This window comes from Tachyglossus aculeatus, chromosome 18, assembly GCF_015852505.1.
Source record: "Tachyglossus aculeatus isolate mTacAcu1 chromosome 18, mTacAcu1.pri, whole genome shotgun sequence".
In the NCBI taxonomy this organism is placed as follows: Eukaryota; Metazoa; Chordata; class Mammalia; order Monotremata; family Tachyglossidae; genus Tachyglossus; species Tachyglossus aculeatus.
In genome coordinates this window covers 9,151,456-9,170,756 of record NC_052083.1, presented here as the reverse complement: position 1 = coordinate 9,170,756, position 19,301 = coordinate 9,151,456, and the positions used below count along the sequence as shown (strand labels likewise).

The window sequence follows — 19,301 nt, the reverse complement described above, 5'->3', positions numbered from 1 at the left end:
CTGGAGTTATTTCCGTTTCTCCGTCGGTGCCAAGGGGATGAGCGGACGCCCGCTTGGAGCCGGGAGGCAATTACCCTGAGCTGGATGATTGCTCCACGCTGGACTTCATTTTCCACCACATTTTTGCTCCGTGAAATCACAGGTGATCTCCGGGATCCGCACATCCCCCTAAAGCCCAGGCCTCCGGTCCCGGGGGCAAGGTGTCCGAAGGGGACACGGGAAGAGGAGGGACCCGGCTGGCTCCGTGCCCACCCGGGGAAAACCCCATGCAGCCGCCCAGCTCACGGCGAAGCCCGAGCCCGGGCGGAGGTCTCGCCAGATCCAGGAGCGGCTGCCCTCTTCCTCGCCGGAGCTCAGCCCCACCTATGCCCTGTGCCAGCTGCCCCGTCCCATCCCCGGCCAGTCAACGGGGTCGCTCGGGAGACGCTGACCCTCGCCGAGAGCTGGGGTGTGGCCACGCCGTTCTCAGCGGGAAGGGAAGCGCGTCTGCTGCGGGAGGTTGTGTCACCTCCCGGTGTTGGGAGACCAAATGGGAGAGACCCAAACTCGGACCCGGCAGCTCCCCGAGGGCCATCTCCACAGCCCTGAGCTTCACCTGGGAATCCTAAATCCTGCCACAGGAGGCTGGGGGTGGGGGACGACAGGGAGAGGATCCGTCGGCTCTTCCAGTTTGGTCGTACTGTCCTCGGCCAAGAGCTAGTCCGGTGCCCCTTGAGGGCCCAGATCGGGTCTACCCACTCGATTACACTGTCCTCTCCCAAGCCCTTAGTCAAGTGGGCTGCTCCGGGACCAGGTGCCCCTCCTCCGGCCCCCCTCCCTCCCCTACCCTCAGACAGGACGGTCCCTGGCGAGGTCAGCTCCGGTCACCCCTCCCCCCCGCTCGCTCCCCCTCCCCGCTCTGCCGGGTCACCGGGGCTCGGCTGGCTCCGTCACGGATCTGGAGCGCATTACTGCGGCGGCAACCTGAGTTGGAACCCACACAGACCCCTCTCTCCGCCGTTACCTGAGGTCGCTGCCTCCCGTGGCCCCGGGGCAGCCGGCAGCGCACCTGAGCGGGCACCCACGTCTGGCGGAAGCCCCCCACCCCGCCGCCCACCCACCCCACGCCGTCACAAAACCCCGGAGGAAGCGCTCGGCCTCTCAGCCAGAACACCCAAGGCAGCACCTGTGGCACAGGGATGGCCAAGACCATCCCGCTGAAACCCACCCTTCGGCCTCATCTTCCCTGTCACTCCCACCTGGGCCCCCACACTTGGGGTGAGAAGCAGCATGTGTGTGAAGGGGGGGCACCCCCGCACAGACAGGGGTGCCGCACCAGACCCTCCCTTCCTCACCCACCCCCAAGAGCAGATGACGACCAGGAAGCAGTAAAGATCAAAAAACCAAAGCGTGGGCTACAAGGAGCCGGTGGGGGCCGGGCGGCCCCCGTCCCCCCACCCCGAGCTCTGCACAGCTGGCCGCCCATTAAAATGCTGCAGGTGACGATTATAGGTTAGGTTAGCGAGCTGCCTGGGAGCCTGGCAATCAAGAAGAAAGGCCGAGCCGGCTGAGAGGGAGGGGGCCGGGGGGCATCGGGGAAAGCACGGCCCGTCCTGCCCGGCTCCCAGTTAGAACCATGGAGTCCCGGCATCCGTCTCTGTGCGGCCTCTGGCAGCTCCCTCTGAGGGTCCAGCCGGGAGGGAAGGAAAGGAAATGGGAAGGAGAAGCAGGGATGGGGAGAAGGACGAGGCTGTTGGCGGGGGAGGAGAGGGGGAGGCTGTGCGGAGGATGCCTGGGGGCTTTGCTCTGCCCCCTGTATATCTTGCCCCAGGGCAGCTCCGCCCCTGGAGACAGTCGGGTAGAAGTCGGGAGTGTCCAGACAGCTCAGCGCCCGGACGGGCTACCAGGACTGAGTCACTGACGGCAAAGTCCAACCTCAGAGAGGTCCCGGGGCCCAAGCCTGGGCCCAGAAGCACCTCGCCCCCACCCTATAAGGCCCTGGCTATATGCCATCCCCCCAGCCCCCCACCCGGACCCCTGGTGTCCCTCTCCCGCCAAGCTGGGCGGGAAGAGGCCTCTCAGGGGGAGGGAGGGGAGAGCGTCTGCAGGCCGTTCTCTATCCTCCCTCCTCCCCCCAGCAGCTCCCGAAACTCAGGCCGAAACGGCAGCGGGGACCCCACCGAGCTCCAGGGCTGGGGCACCGGCCCCCCAACCCCTCCAGGAGCCCCCTTGGCTCAGCGCCCGCTCCCCCTCGGGGCAGAAACCCGGGGTTTGAAAGGGCGAAGCCCCGCTCCGGGGCTGCCTTCGCCCAGCCCCTCTGCACGGCAGCGAGCTCCAGGGACCCCTGGAAGCAGGAAGCCCGCGGTGTAATTTTGGAGGAAATTCTCAAAGCCAAAGCCATTAAGGGCTAGAAAGGGGGCTGCGTCCAATCTGATAGAAATATTACAGGATAAAAAACATTATAATGGCAGGTTCAATTCGGAGAGAAACCCAATTCCAGATTTCCTCCCCTTAATCCTGCAGGAGCCCACAGCTGGCGGAGACGGGGAGGGGGCGGGGAGAGGAGGAGGAAGGGCACACTAATCTGACAGGCTGCGTTGGAGCTCCCTTACGTGCTCTGTGCCCCGGACCCCCCAAGCCGGAGTCAGGGGGAGAGGAGAGGGCTACGAAAATTCAAATATCACCTGAGTGGAAGCAGCACGAGAAGCAGCCTGGCCTAATGGACAGAGCACGGGCTCGGGAGTCCTAATCCCAGCCCCTCCACTGGTCTGCCTTTGACCTTGGGCAAGTCGCTTACTACCTTCTCCGTGCCTCAGTTACCTCGTCTAGAAAATGCGGATGAGCATGTGAGCCCCATGTGGGACAGGGACTGTGTCCAACCTGATGATTTTGTATCTACGTGGGGACTTAGTACACTGCCTGGCACACAGAAGGCTCTTAACAAATTATGCATCCCATTACTGTCTGACTCCCCCTCTAGACCGTAAGCTCGTTGTGGGCAGGGAACATGTCTGCTAATTTGGTTGGATTGTACTCTCCCAAGAGCTTAGTACAGTGCTCTGCACAAAGTAAGCCCTCAATAAATACGAGTGACCGACTGATTAACAAATACCGTAAATGATGAGAACACAAAATGATAGGTCGAGGGACACTCTCCCATCCTGAGTCAACACCCCAACGGGACGAAGGCAAAGGCGAAGATGGGGCCGGGCCAGCAACTACTGCGTCGGTCCGGGGAAGACCCGAGCGAATATCACGGATGCCCAAGGACAGCAGCCTCGGGCCTCCGTTGCCCGCCCCCAGGCTCAAATGAACAAGGCTAAAGAAGCACGAGGCACATTCTGGACCCTGACCAACCCTAAGTGCCTCCACCAGGGATGGTGACTGACAGTTTCCCCCAATTTCCCCCATTTCTGAACTTCTCTGGGCCTCGGTTTCCTCCTCTGTACAAAGGGGCTGCGTTACCTTAGAGAAGCAGCGTGGCTCAGTGGAAAGAGCCTGGGCTTGGGAGTCAGAGGTCATGGGTTCTAATCCCGGCTCCGCCACGTCTGCTGTGTGATCTTGGGCAAGTCACTTAACTTCTCTGAGCCTCAGTGACCTCATCTGTAAAATGGGGGTGAAGACTGTGAGCCCCACGTGGGACAACCTGATCACCTTGTAACCCCCCAGTGCTCAGAACAGTGCTTTGATCGTAGTAAGTGCTTAACAAATTCCATTATAATTATTATTATTATTATTATTATTGTTACCTGTTCTCCCCCCCGCCCTACCTAGACTGTGAGCACCACATGCGGCAGGGACCGGATCTGATCTGCCTCCGTTGTATGTACCCCAGCGCTCAGTACAGCACTTGGCCCGCAGCAAGTGCTGAATGAATAGCACAATGATTATTCCCGCTGGAAATTTCTCCGCGGATCGCCCTGGCTCTCGAGCTTCGCCGCGGCACTCGGCATCTCATACGCAGAGGCTGGCGGTTGAGGGTTGGGGAGGGTTTGACCCAGGGCTGGGCCCCCCCAGCCTTCCCGGGACACCCCGGACTGGGAATGACCTAAGCGCAGACCCTGCCTCGATTGGGCCAAAAGTGTTTCTTTGGAGGTGGGAAAGGCTCAAGGACGATTCCTGTAGCTGAACTAGTTCCCTTCCTGCTGCTGTTGTGACCCCCCCCCCCCCCCCCCAACAGCTGCTCCTTCCAGGCTCAAGACCCCCCACCCTGCCGGGCCTTCAGATCTGAGGCCTGGGGACGGGGAGGGCTTCTCCCAGGTTTCTCGGGTTCAAACCCTCTTCAGGCCTCTGGAGACCCTTGCCGTGGCTACGTGAGGAGCGAACGGGGCCCGGCAAGAAGGGCTTGGGAGCTGACGGGGAAGAGCAGGGATGAGGGGTCGACGAGGAATCCTGGTTAACTGAAAAATGCCCCGACCGACCTCTTGGACACATCTCCCTGCTGCCGCCCGCCCCCGGCTACTTATGCACCAACTCCCCCGCCTCCGGCCGTCTCCCGGCTTCCCCGGGGAGCTGCGGCTCCCGGCCCTCGGCGGCCCCGGGCCTGCTCTCCCTTCCCCGACGGCTGCAGCTTGGCAGGGCCACTGGCCCTGGGCAGCGAGCCCAGGTTGCTCCCGGCAGCGCCGCGCTCGGTAGCTGCCTAGATCCTGGCCCGGCCGACTCTAGGCCGGCGGGAAGCAGGCAAGCGGGTGGGGAGGACCGTCACCGCGGCCGCTCCGGGAACGTCATCCCGGCCCTGCCCCTGAAGAGGACGGAGGGAGAAGCTGCACGGTAGGAACACCGCTGCCACCCCTCCTCGCCGCGGACGGACGGGAACGGGGAACGGCAGGAGGAGCGCGGGGACCCATGACCGCTCTGACGCACTGGCCTCCGCTCCAGTCCTGCCACTGTCATCGTCATCCCCATCCCGGGACTGGCCCGAGGTTGGCCGGGGCCAGGGGCCGGGCCTGGCCTGGAAACACTCTGCACTCGGGGCCCTCGGCTATCAACCCCCTGTCCCGGGGCCCGGAGAATGAGCTGCCGCTCTCGCCACATGATTCATCACCGGGTCCTTGCTCGCTCTCCCTCCTTCCCTCCCTCCCTCTTCCCTCCCTCCCTCTGCCACCGCTCAGCACCTGCAGCGCTGCCAGGAAACACATGTGACCCGCGGGTGCAAGCTCGCAGGCCGCTGCTCCCTCTGATTTAGTTGCTGCGAGCCTCGCCCCCCCTCACCCCGGCCTCCACCCCCGGGGGCCCCCTCCGCTCGCCCCTCGGCCGAGACGATCGCTCGCCTGCATCCCCAACCCGGGCCATCCCGGGGCCACCCGGCGGGGGGGTGGGGGGGGGTGGCCGGGAGCGGACCGCCCCTTCCCGCTCCCACGATGTGATGCACGGGTAGGCCCGCCGAGCCAAAAGGTCCCGGGAAGACTCTCCCGGGCTCGCTCGCTCGTGCTCTCCCTCTTCCCATCCGCCCCCGCCCCCCGCCTCTCTCCGGTTTCAAGGCCCGGAGCCCGAGGAGGGCCAGGCGGGGGCCGGCCGCCGCGGCCGCTCCGTCGGCTGTGATTTTTCCGATCTCTGGCCGCGTCTCCCCCGGCCCCCTCTTCCTCCGCCGCCCCCCCAAAGTGACTGCAGCTGTCAGGGCCACAGATTGGAAGTGCAGGTATGGGGCTGGCCCGCTGCCCGCCTCCCCTGTGTCTGTCTGCCGAAGAGGAAGCCAGTCCACCTCTGGAATCCTTCACTCTCTCCTCGTTCTGCCTCTCCCCACCTGTCCCCGGGGAGCTTGGGGTCAGCCGCCCTCTCTCTTTTCCCTTGCCCCCTCTCCGATTACAATGCAGGCAGTGTTCGCTCCAACTCCCCCACTGCACGTTAATTCTGTGCCTCTGTCTCTAACGACTGAACCGCCTTCCTGTGCCTCCTGTCTTTCCATTCCGCCTCCGCGATTTTTTCTCCCTGACAAACGGCGCACGGTGGCTCCCGGAGGAGGGAGCGGGCCCGGGCGGGGGAGGCGGCGGCGGCCGTGGGCCGCTCGGCCCGAGCCTGCCCGGTGGGAGGCCGGCTGACCCCAGCGGCGAGTGACCGCCGCGGGACTGGGCTCCCGGGGCCCGGGTCAAGCCATCTGGCTAGCTGAGGGCTAGGGGGCAAGAGGCCACGGAGCTCTTCTCCTTCGCAGCTCTTTGCCGCCGCTGGCCACCGCTTGGAAGATCCGGCCGCTCGGGGAGGGAACAGGAAGGAGCCCAGGGGCTCGGGGGCCGCCAGACACCATTCAGAGGGCCCTGGGTTCTGGTCCGACCCGCCGCCGCCCAGGGCACCTCTGGCCACTCTGAACTGTGACCCGAAGGCCAGAAGGTGGGGAGGGGAGATGTAAAGCCTGCGCCGAGTCGGACTCTCCGGGGCCCCGGAGGCCAGGGATGGCCCAGACTAGCTCCCAACCGGGAACCGGAGGGCCGGGGTGGGCCAGAGTTGGACAGGCGGATGACATGGGGCCATTCGGGTTGCTGGGGGTCAGCCACGGCTTGGTCGGCGGACTCCGTACCCACCAACCCAGTTCAGATTAAACCCCTGATCCTTTTCCCGACCAATTCCCCCCAAACTCACTAAGGGACACCCAGGCTACCGCTGTTTGGGACTTTTCCCTCTGGGGCAGAAGTAGCTCTCCCTCAGCCCCGGGAGAGACGGCGGGTGTCGGGGTGGAGGGTGTCCTCTGGGAGGAGGGCACCTGGCCATTGTGAACCCGCACTCGTGCTTCCAAGCCCCCAGTTCACTCTCTCCGGTCAGCCCCATCCCGACCATCATAACTGATTGGCCCCTTCCCTAAAAGGGTTCCCATCATTGCTACCACTACTTAGACCGTAAGCCCCATGTGTCCCACCTGATTAACTGGTACCTACCCCAGCGCTTAGAACAGCGCCTGTCACATAGTAATTGCTTTACAAATACCACAAGAGCCACCCATCCCACCCCCTGGATCTCTCCTCCCCCAATCTTTCCATCCAGAGTTGCTGCCCACAAAGGAACTTTCCTTTTCCCCATCCAAGATTCCTGGAGTTCTGGCATCCTGCAGCACAGATCCCCGCGCCCCGGCAGGAGAGCTCAGCTCCCAAGCCGGCGGAGGCCTGGCCCTGCCCGTTGACTCCTCTCGGTGCATCCCCGGGGCCGACGGCACCGGATCCGCCCCAAAACTCTGCCCCTCCTCTGGAAAACTCCCAGGCCCCGAGTATGGAGGCAAACTCGGAGAACAGCCCGCTCCAGTTCCCGGGATGGCAGCCGCGGGGAGACCCAGAGAGAGCCGGGCGGAGGGCACGTGGGGGCAGAAACCCATTTCTGAGAGTTGGCGTCCTCGTTTCCCCCTCCACCCCCAACAATCCTCCATGTGATCGCAGCAAGCTTCTCGACCGGCTAATGCCTCACCGTCCCGGGGGTGGGTGAGGAGGGGCCTGGAGTCCTAGGGCTGCCTGCCTGCTCCCCCAGGGCCCCAGTGGGTGCTCAATAAATACCAATACCTTCCACAAAATACAGCAGAGCCGGGCCACTCCCCTTCCCCACGCCACAACGGGCTTCCTTGCTCCACAGGGCCACCTCCTCTCCATGCCCTCAGCCAGAGCGAGGAGGGCCGGATGGAGGGCAACGGCTCTAAAACCCACACCGCCCCTCGGCAGCGGAGCGACAGGTGGCCGGTCTGGCAGATGAGGCGGGGTTGTCCTCCCGCCACAGACACGCACCTGCAAACCCCACTACCCACCGGCCACAAGCGCACGACGGCCCAGGCATTAGCCATTGGGGTGGAGAGGGGCTGCATTCGAACTGTCGGGGACACTTTGAGGAATCTCCCTAGAAGAGGCGGCCCCGGGTCTTCAGTGCAAGACATTTCTGGGTTTAGTGAAATAAGGCCTCGCCACTCCAAGCAGAAAGACTTTCTGAAGGGGGTCAGGGAGAAGATGGGGCGACGGGACAAGACCAGAAGGAGGAAACTAGCCGGGCCACCCATGTCCCCCGGCCTGGAGCAGCCGATGACTCCCAGTTCCACTCTCCCTCTCCGCGTTCCTCGGCCACACTGGGGCTGGGGCGCTTCCCTCTGGGTCTCCTAATCCACTCTCCAACTCCTCCGTTTCCCCCGCAATAGCCCATGTCCGAGCCCGGGGCTCTCCTGACCCGGGGTCTGAGGGGATGCTCCCAGCGGGCGCCTGCTGGGAAATCGTGTGTTTCCCCACCCCGGTACTGTTCTCTCTCAGACCGTCTGGCCCCTTCTCCCATCCGAGACTCCCATCCATAACAGCCCCTTTATCGGGGGGAGAAGGAGATGCAAGAAGCCCTCCGCTGGGCTGGGGTCACCTTGATTCCCAGAGAGGAGACTGGTCACCCCTCCGCAAGGCTGCTCACGAGGGCCAGGACTCCCGGGGACGGGATGGTGGGGTGGGAGAACCAAAGAGAAGATGCCACGGTGGCCGAAGATGACGACAGTGATGACCACGAAGAGGGGGCCCATAGCAGCCCCGCTCCCTGGGAAGAAACAGGACTAACGGTCCTGAGTACAGATGCGGGGGTCCATCCGTGGCTCGTGACCGGGAACTGGGCCCCCTCGGCGATCCAAACCGGCGCCTCTGCCAGAGTTGGGGAACGGGCTCTCGGGAATGGCAGGTAAACGGGGACAAAGACAAAGAGGAGAGAGAGACTGACACTTTCACTCCAGGGGAGAGGGCATGAACCTTGGGGAGGGCGGGAGGGGAAGGGTTAGGGGCGGAGAAGGATGGCTGCGGCTGCGGAGGATGTGAGTGATTTTCAAGACACAAATAGGAGCCCGACGCGGCTCCCAAACAGAACGGGAGGGCCCCGGAGCTCGGGAAACCTGAGCGGAGAGGGCTTCCCGTGCCAGAGCAGACACGTCCATTCTGAGGCTGGGGGAGGGAAGGAGGGGAAGGAGGGGGGCCCAGGCGGGGGCCCGCTCCGGGAGCAGGGGGAGGCCGCCAGCACTGCAGGCAGCTGCCGGTTCGGTAGCCGGGAGAAGCCATTAACGGCATTTGGCTGGAGAGCAGAGGGGATCGCGGTTCCTGGACACACAGACAGGCCGGGGCCGCGGCCCCTCGGGATCTACGGTTACGGTCGAGCCCCGGGGCGGGACGGCGAGCCCGGGGCCACCGGCCCCCACGGCCCCCGGTCCCCAGAGCCCCGGCCCCTCGCCGCTACTGTTGATGGCCGGAGGGCCGGCGGAACCGACGCCTCGGCCACTGGCCGGGGGGGGGACACGGGGCCCGGGGCCCACCAGAGCAGGGGGTCCCAACTTCTGCCCCGACCTGGGATGCTGGGAAACCCCCGAGCGGGACGGTAGAGGGAAAGGTAAAGGGGAGGGGGGGCTACCGGGTGGCGGGTGCAGCGGCAAGAATAAAGCCTCTGGCTCCCCGCCCCCGCCCCGCTAGGCTAAATGAGTCTTTCTCGGGGAAAGTTCACAGCGGCAGGCGAACTCCCGTGACCTCTTCCGCACTTCCTAGAAAAACAAGGCTCTGCACACGCCGAGAAGCGGCCGCACGGCCCAGGCCGGGGGCAGTGACCGGTGCCCGGCGAGGAGCCAGGACGCCTGGGTTCGGCTCCCGGCTCCACCCCTGGCTGTCCCGGGAACTCGGAGGCTCAACCCTGCTTTGCTCAGTGTCTCAGTTTCCCTAAAGCGAGGGGGGGGGCGGAGGGGAGAGAGAGAAATCCCCATCTCTGAGGCCTCCCCCTACTCCTTCCGTTCACCCCCAGCCCCCCTCCTCCCCGGGGGGCCAGGAGGCTGGATGAGATCATGTCTGTGAAGCGGTAGGGTTTGTGGGGAGAGGAGTGTGGGGAAGCAGAGGGAGGGTCTCCCGTCTCCTCCCCCTGGCCAGACCCCTCTCTGGGCACCACAGGGCAGCGACTGCCCGGGAATAGGTGTGACACGGGGGATGAGGAAAGCGGGGAGTGGGAGCACAGGTGCCCCGACCTCAGGAGAAACTGAAAAGCCACCGAACGCGGGCAGCCCGCCGAGGGCAGGCCGGACGGAAGGAGGCCAGAGGTGGAAGGTCTCTGTGGGTCCTGGGGCGAGCCCTCTCTCTCTTGCCCCGGTTCTGGGTGACCGGATGAGGCCGGGGAGCTTGAGAAGTAATAATAACGATGATATCTGTTCAGTGCTGTTCTAAGCGCTGGGGTAGATACAACGTAACCAGGCTGTCCCACGTGGGGCTCAGTCTAAATCCCCACTTTACAGATGCGGAAACTGAGGCACAGAGGAGTTAAGTGACTCGCCCAAAGTCACACAGCGGATGAGTGGCGGAGCCGGCGTTAGAACCATGACCTCTGACTCCCAAGCCCGGGGTCTTTCCACTAGGCCACACCGCTTCTTGTAAAGGCCGTCGGGTTCCTCCGAGCCTTTGTCTCCCAGCCCCCCACCGCCCCGTTCCGCTGAGCGCCGCGGGGAGCCGACGGCCCGCCTTTCGGGAGGCAGGGATCCCGGCGCCCTGGGCCCCACGGTCCCAACCGGCCCAGCCCGGCCCGAGCCAGGGAAGAGGAGGGTGGGGAAGGCCCCGAGTGGCGGCACTTGGGCTCGGAGGGTCGGGGGAGGGAAGCCAAGGAGCACACCCACGGTGTTTAACGAGGATCGGACTTTCCACTCCTCAGTCGGAGGCGCTGCGGGTCCCCCTGCGCCCCCCACCGCAACCGAGAGACGCGTTCTCTTTCAATGCTCTCGCTGATGTCATTTCTTCCAGAGGAGCAGCCCTCTCCAGAACCCCCCCCCCCCATCCCGCCCCACCAGCCCCAAGGCCGGAGCGCCAGAAAGGGGGGGACGGGGATGGACGGACGGCGGAAACCGAACCAGGCCCGCCTTAATGAGGGCCCCAGCGCCCGCGGTTCCTGCTCCTCTCACCACTCGAGACCCCCCAGGCAGAGCTGGGGGATGTGGGAGAAGGGGAGGGGAAGGAGGGAGGGAGGGGAAAGGGAGGGCCCAGAATAGCAGCGTGGCTACTCCCCCGCCCGCTGTGCCAGCAGCCGCCCCAAGGCCAATCTGTTTTTCCGTGTGGCTCTGCCAACCCGGTCTGGCGGGGAGCGAGCCAGTTCGGACGGATGGATGGGTGGACGGACGGACGGCAACGGGAGGGGACTCCGGCAGCCCTTGGGACCGCTCCCGTGGAGCCCTCTGCCCCGCGTCCCCTCGGGGCCGACGCAGCGTGGGCCTGGAAACGCACAAACCCCGACCGGTCAAGCCCCTCTAAAACACAGCCAGGCTGGACAGGCGCCATGACCTCTCTGCACAGAAAGGGAAGAGCGCGCGCGCACACAGACACACACCCGGCCTAGAAAAACCTGCACTCCAACCACAAAGGGTGAAGGGGAAATGGTCCCTGAGCATCCTACCGGACGATGCCCCCTCCCCGCCTGGTTGGCCAGGTGCCCGGCCCCCCAGGCGGGGACGGGACCCACGGCGGTAACAGGGCAGGCGAAATGGGAAGCGGTAGGGCTGTACTGGCCCTGACACTAGCCCCGTGGCCTTGCCAAGAGCCATCGCCCAAGCGACCGGGGCTCCCGGTAGCTAGAGCCCTCGAGCCTCATTTTGGGGGTGGCCGACCGGGAGATGTGGGGGACTCTCTGCCCAGCTCCAGTAACCTTGGGTCCAGGAGCCCCAACTCGCAACGGTCCACGGCCCCCCCACTCAACCCCCTGCCCAGGTTTCCTAAGGTTTCCCTGTCACTGGCAGGGCAAGCCCCTGCGACCCTCACAGTCTGGCAGAAAGCCCATCACCTTCCCACCACCACCAGCCCAAATACCCCTCCCTTAGAGGGCAAGGATCCCACCCTGGGGGGGAGGGTGGACCTAGGTCACGGCTAGCCCCGATTCCCCGCAACCCCTCACCCTGGGGCAGGACTCTCAGAGAAAAACCTGCTCAGCTTTGACGGGCAGGATACTAAGCCTGGATCAAGCCTGCCCGTACTGGAGACGGGGCAATGAGACCCTGAAGGCCCAGGGCCAGAGGGAGTGGGGAGACGGGAAGGTCCCTCACAAGCCCTGGGTCCGCTGTGCGGCCTCGGTGGCAGGAGGAGGATGAGAAGCGGGAGGAGGCGGAGCTGGAATGGGCGTGGGGGTGAGGGCTCACGGAGGAGCAGTCAGCGCGCTGTCATTCATTAGCCCGGACATATGGAATAGTCATCGCGGGAGGAAACAGACCCAGGCAGCCCCCAACCTGCTTCCTCCCAGCGCGGCTGCACCACCACTCAGCCCCCCGCGGGCGGCCGGGCATGAGGACCAGACGCTCTGGGCTTGGTGGGGGGAGGGAGGGGGGAGGGCCCATGACCACCTGCCCCCCCTCGCCCCCCCCGTACCTGCCGATGGGGGCCGGACTTCCACCTCCCCCCCGCCCCCACCCCGGACCAACGCACCATGTGCAATCACCATCTATTTTAGAAAACTCGGAATATAAAAAGTAGCCGACAGGATGTGGCTGCCGACAGCCAGAGCCCCTGGGAGGGGGATGCCGGGCGGGGGAGGGGTTGGGGGGGGGCGAGGGGAGGGGGGCGGCCCAAGTGCGCCCGGCTGCTCCCGGCCAGGAAACCAATTTATTTTGTTTTGTCTCTGTTCGCCGAACACACAGCAGAGAGCGGATCGGGCTGGCGGGCGGGCGGCCAAAAGGCTTGTGCAGCGGACTGCCAAGTGAACAGGAGGACGGTGGCGTGTGCCGAGCAGGGGAGGGGAGGGAGGAAAGGGCAGGGCCGGGGGAGGAAGGGGATGGGGGAAGCTCCTCCCCTACTCATTCATTCATTCACATTTACTGAGCGCTTCCCGTGTGCACGGCACTGGACTAAGCGCCTGGGAAGTACAAATCGGCAACAGATAGAGACGGTCCCTCCCCAACAACGGGCTAGGGCGGGAGGGCTGAGTGGGGAGGACTAGCAGAACCAGTGGCGGGGGCAGAGAAGTGGGGAACGGAAGGGAGACGACGACCCCGGCTGGGGCTACCCGAAAGGGGGGTCACACGAGACCACGGGCAGGAACTGGGCACCTGAATGCGGCCCGGCAAGGAAGGGGGAAGAAGGAAGCGACGACGCCAAAGGGAAAATCCCTTCCTGGAGAGACAGGCCCACTGGGACCCACCCTTGTCCCCGGGAGGTGACGCCCGCAGGGGCGGACTACGGTTCCCAGTAGACCGTGCAGCCAGGACGCGGGCCAACGGGAGCCTCTGGGCCCGAGTCGGCTTCATCACCGGCCTGTCCACCGGCAGCACCCCGACGCGGCGATGGGCACGTCTTCGGCTTGCCGGACGGGCACGAGGCTGGGAGTTGAGAGACCTAACTAAACCCGGCTCCGCCTCTGCACCGCCCAGTGACCCAGGACGAGGCACAACTTCTCGGTGCCTCCGTTTCCACGTCTATAAAATGGGGATACCCGTTCTGCCTTTCACCCCTTAGACTGGGAGTCCCAAGAGGGACAGCCCCATGTGTGAAGCTGAGTGAACAGAGCAGGGGCCTGGGTGTCAGAAGGACCCGGGTTCTAATTCCGGCTCCGCCGCTTGACTGCTGGGTGACCTTGGCGAAGTCACCGAGAGCAGAACCTTCTGGCTAGGCCCACCATTCAGAGTGACCATCAGTTGCACCGCAAACAGGCCCGAGAGCACTTTGGGTCCACCCAACCTGCTTGGGACGACGCAGCTAATACCAGTACCCGAGTCACCAAAGTCGGGGCTCTTTTGAAGACGAGATGTGGGCGTGGGGTCGGAGAGGTGAGGGGGAAGCGGGTTGGGGAAGGTACCCTAACACCGCCCACCCTGGGGGTCTGGGCGCAGACACACACACACACACACACACACACACACACACACAGAGGACAAGTGAGGCAAGAGACACCTTAGCTTCCTGCACGAAGGGTCCTTGGGCCGACTTCCCTCCCTCCCGCCCACCCCGGGCGGCAACGTCTGAGACATTACACGCGTGCACATTTTCTACACTCATCGATTTTCCCAGCTCCTAAATTTCTATTCCAGATCTTGGGGCGGGGGCTCTTCATCTACAGCTGCTGATCAAGCAAGCCCGCGCCCCCCCACCCCCCACCCCCAAATCCCCTTCCGCCCGCCCCACGCTCGCCCCGGCTTCTCGAGGTCACGCCCCACCGATCACCCGGCGACGACTCGGGAGGGACAACCTCCCGGGGTCCGGCCCAGCCCCGGCTCCCGCCCCAACCCGGGGAGCCCACCTGGGAAGAGTTGAGTTCCGTGCCGCCCCTCAGCTTCCTAACCAGGGCAGACCGAAAGGGGCCGCGAGGTCAAATGGAAAATGGAAAATGGAACCAGAACCAGACATCCCTTGGGCTGCCCCTCCCACCTCCCCACCTGTTTCCCGCCGGAGGGCAGGCGAGGAACCGCACGGCACGGAGAGCGGCCTGCCAACCTGGGGCCGCTGGTCTCTTCCGGCCTAATGGGAGGCGCTGGCACCGAGCACACACCGCGCCAAACAAAACCCCGACCCCGTGACCCACCTTTTTGGGAGGCCAGGATCTGAGACAAAGGTGCTAAAGATCCCAAACCTGGCTCTGGTCCGGGATGGAGAATCGCACCCCGATCCAGCGACGGGACCGGGGAAGACGGCACCCTACTCCCCACCACCTCCTTCAGCACCCCGACACCAAACACCACAGGCGCCCCACAAGGGTCTCACCTCTTCGTCGGAGCTGTCCTCCGCATACTCGTCTTCCTTCTTCGGCTCCGGGGCAGAGGCGGGGCGCTGGGAGCTCGGTTCCTCCGGCTTCCGGGGTCTGGCGGCGGCCTGGGGACAGGAAGGAGAGCAGTTATTATCGAAGAACGCGGGCCGTGGGGTGCAGCATCGCTGGAGGAGCCCACGTGGCCCTGTGCCAGGGAGGGCCCCGAGCTGGACAGGTCCGTGGGCACCTGGGCAATGCGTTGGGGGAAGCCCAGAGCCCGTCACCCTTCCCCCAGGTGCCGGTCACCACCCTGGAGTCTGTCCACCCCCGCCAACCCCGATCCTGAGGGATGCAGAGACAGTGGGCTGGGGGTGTGGGGGAGAGGATGATTAGAGACCCAACAGAGTAGGGGTGTCTAGAAATCTTCCGCCCCCCCCCCCCCCAGACTCCTGCAAATTCTGATAAGTCAAAAAACGGCTGTCGGGAGTCTTCTCCGATGGCCCCCGCACAACCACCTCACTCTGGGCTCGGGCCCAGCAGGGGAAGCTGCAGCCCAAGGAAAAGGGGAGGTGGGGAAAGCTGTCGGAAAACTATACGGGAGGGGGGCCGGATGGGGCGGTGGCTCACTTCCCCCTCCTCTCTTCTCCTCCCAGCAGTTATACACATACACCATGATGCGCCCAAGCACCTGTGACGGCGTGCAACCCCACCACGGCCCCGGGAAGCACCCTCCGGGGCTTGGCCCCCATTCTGCCTGGAGCTTTGGTCCCCTCCCTGCCCGCCCGGAGTCTGAACCCAGTCTCCGGTGTCAGGGCTCCGGGCGCATCATCTCCCAATCCGGATCCGGATAGGGGTGACCCTCTCCCCAACGGCAGCGAGTCCCGCCCACCCACGCCAGCCGGCAGCCACGGATAGGCAGCGAAGGAAGCCAGGGCTCAGACCCAGCGCTCGCTATCCCTCCCTAGTCAGGCCTGGCACCCACTCCGAAGGTCAGGGAGTGGGCGCGCAGAGGCATGCACATGCTCAGATCCTGCCCTGGAAAACAGATTCTCCCACTGCCCCCCTCTCCCGCCGCTCCCTCCCCCGGCTGGGGCGTGGGGAGCGGGACTTAGGCCGGGTCGGGTTTGCTGGAGGAACCAGGAAATGATCGGAAAAACAGCCCCCGTCGCGCCTCTCTCGGGAGTAGTAAACTCCTCACTGTGCAAGGATCACCTTCAGCCTCTGTAGCCTCTTTGGCCCACCCCCGGCCTCCAAGCCCCCCACCCCACCCCCGCCAGCCGGGGGCTCTGCTGGCCTCACACTGCAGCCACAAAGACAAAAGCCTTCGTTAAGCTGAAATCCGCCTTTACCCTTTTGTGCTCAGAAAGAAAGATGGGGGCTAAGTTTTTCTACAGGCGAGGACGAGGGTGGAGTTCAGTTTCCAGGTCTCTGGCCTCTTCCCTCCCTGGCGCCCTGCCGCAAGCCCGTGGGCCCGAGCTGGGCTAGCGCAGCTGAGGCGGTGCCCCGGGCCCGGGAAGGTCCGGAAGTTGGCCCCGGCGGCTGGGTGATGCCCACCCCCAACACCCCTGCCTGGGGACCTGCCCGCCTTCTAGCCGAAGAGTACCACTGCCTCGGTGTCTCTCGGCTAAGCCCCCGCTGACTCCGTCCCTCACCCCCAGCAGGCATCGCTGTGCTCCCGGGCGGGCCCCCAGTTGCTTCTGAGGATGGCACCCCAGAAGGCCAATGAGGGGGTGGCCCCAGGGCTGCCAATCCCCCCAGATCCTCTAGGCCCTACCACAGCAAAGATCAGACCAACGGGCCCCAGATTCCCTCTAGTCCTGAAGCCGGGGCCCAGCTTAGTACCCGTGGGAAGGCGGGGGGCGGTCCGGCGAGGCCAGCTCAGGATACCACCGGGTACGCCGGTCTGAGCCGGGCCCGCTGAGAGGCACAGGGACAAAAATGGGGGGACGGCTCTCCGGAGGGACTGAGGGGGAGAGTGAGAGCAGAGCCACCTCCCTCTTCCCGTCCGCCATCGCTCTGGGGAGGGACCCCGGGCTCGGGGAGGGAAGCCGGCCAAAGGAGAGGAGGGGCAGGAGGTGCTCAGGCTGCACCGCTGGCCGGGAGGGATGCCAGGAGGGACCCCGGGCTCAGGGAGGGAGGCCGGCCAAAGGAGAGGAGGGGCAAGAGATGCTCAGGCTGCACCGCTGGCCGGAATCCACCAGAGGGCAGCAGGAGATCATCATCATCATCATCATCATCATCATCATCATCAATCGTATTTATTGAGCGCTTACTATGTGCAGAGCACTGGACTAAGCGCTTGGGAAGTACAAATTGGCAACATATAGAGACAGTCCCTACCCAACAGTGGGCTCACAGTCTAAAAGGGGGAGACAGAGAACAAAACCAAACATACTAACAAAATAAAATAAATAGAATAGATACGTACAAGTAAAATAACTAAATAGAGTAATAAATATGTACAAACATATAGACATATATACAGGTGCTGTGGGGAAGGGAAGGAGGTAAGGTGGGGGGGATGGAGAGGGGGACGAGGGGGAGAGGAAGGAAGGGGCTCAGTCTGGGAAGGCCTCTCCCAGGAGATGCTGGGAGAGGTGGGTGGGAGGGGATTGGGGGGGTGGGGGGGGATCATCATCATCATCATCATCAATCGTATTTATTGAGCGCTTACTGTGTGCAGAGCACTGTACTAAGCGCTTGGGAAGTCCAAGTTGGCAACATATAGAGACAGTCCCTACCCAACAGTGGGCTCACAAGTCTACAAGAACCCACCCCCCACCCTCCTGCTCCTCTGCCGGACACTGGGAGACTCCAGACTTGGTGCTCCTCGCTCATCCCTCAGCGCTTAGAACAGTGCTTGGCACATAGTAAGTGCTTAACAAACGCCATCGTTATTATTATTATTATTATTACCCCCCCCCGACTCCACCCTTAATAATAACACTGATGGCATTATATTAAGCACTTACCCTGTGCAAAGCACCATTCTAAGCGCTGGGGAGGTTCCAAGGTGATCAGGTTGCCCCACGGGGGGCTCACAGTCTTCATCCCCATTTTACAAAGGAGGGAACTGAGGCACAAAAAATAATGATAATAATAACGGCATTTGTTAAGCGCTTACTATGTGCAAAGCACCGTTCTAAGCGCTGGGGAGGTTACAGGGTGATCAGGTTGTCCCACAGCGGGCTCGCAGACTTCACCCCCATTTTACAGAGGAGGGAACTGAGGCACAGAGAACTTAGGTGACTTGCCCAAAGTCACACAGCTGACAACTGGCGGAGCCGGGATTTGAATCCATGACTTCTGACTCCAAAGCCCGTGCTCTTTCCATTGAGCCACGCTGCTTCATGCACCCTTACTCCGATGCTTCTGGTCAGGGCCCCGGTCAAGGAAAGAGGGGTGCGTCACAGGAAAGCGGGTGGCCATCCTGGCCTCCTGGGAGGTCATGGCACCGAGGGCAGAAGTTAATCCGGCACTCCAAAGCCCTTCTCATCCCGTTGGAGCATGGGTCCAACCCAGCCCGGCCTGGCTGGGAGGGGCTGGAATCTGAAGTCAATCAATCAATCAATCAATCGTATTTACTGAGCACTTACTGTGTGCAGAGCACTGTACTAAGCGCTTGGGAAGTACAAGTTGGCAACATATGGAGACAGTCCCTACCCAACAGTGGGCTCACAGTCTAAAAGTCCACCCGGGGGTCCTCTGGGACGGGCAGTGGGGTGGGGGGCCAGGCCCGTGACTTTCGACACAGACTCCGCAGCGTGGCTCAGTGGAAAGAACACAGGCTTTGGAGTCAGGGGTCAGGGGTTCGAATCCCGACTCTGCCAATTGTCAGCTGGGTGACTTTGGGCAAGTCACTTAACTTCTCTGCACCTCAGTTCCCTCATCTGTAAAATGGGGATGAAGACCGTGAGCCCCCAGTGGGACCTGATCACCTTGTAACCTCCCCAGCCCTTAGAACAGTGCTTTGCACATAGTAAGCACTTAAGAAATGCAATCATTATTATTATTATTTTTATTGTTATTCCCGAGGAGCAGGAGGTTAGAAAAAGGACCAGGTGGTCCCTAAATAATAATAATAATAAAGTTGGTATTTGTTAAGCGCTTACTATGTGCAAAGCATTGTTCTAAACGCTGTAATCAGGTTGTCCCATGAGGGGCTCACAGTCTTCATCCCCATTTTCCAGATGAGGGAACTGAAGCTCAGAGAAGTGAAGTGACTTGCCCAAAGTCACACAGCTGACAAGTGGCGGAGCCGGGATTTGAACCCATGACCTCTGACTCCAAAGCCCGTGCTCTTTCCACTGAGCCACGCTGCTTCCCGTGGCTAAAGACCTTCCCTCAGCCCGGTGCCCTTCACCACAGACTTTTCAGAGTCGGGACATTTCTCCACGACTCGAGCGTGGCTCAGTGGAAAGAGCACGGGCTTTGGAGTCAGAGGTCATGGGTTCAAATGCCAGCTCCGCCACTTGTCAGCTGTGTGACTTTGGGCAAGTCACTTCACTGGGCCTCAGTTCCCTCATCTGGAAAATGGCGATTAAGTCTGTGAGCCCCATGTGAGACAACTTGATTACCTTGTATCTACCCCAGCGCTCAGAACAGTGCTTTGCACATAGTTAAGCGCTTAGTAAATGCCATCATTAATTAAATTAAATTAGAAACTACACACAGCTGAGCCCCACAGGGCTTAACCTACCAGAGGGGTGGTCTCT

General features: G+C 63.0%; 1 protein-coding gene across 1 annotated transcript in view; it reads right to left on the bottom strand.

Annotated features, from left to right (window-relative positions):
* BOP1 (BOP1 ribosomal biogenesis factor) overlaps window positions 1-19,301 on the bottom strand; it is a 41,487-nt gene that overhangs the window by 13,671 nt on the left and 8,515 nt on the right. The window contains exon 3 of the mRNA XM_038759949.1: window positions 14,604-14,711. Coding sequence (XP_038615877.1) covers window positions 14,604-14,711 — 108 coding nt within the window. The remainder of the gene's footprint in view (window positions 1-14,603; window positions 14,712-19,301) is intronic.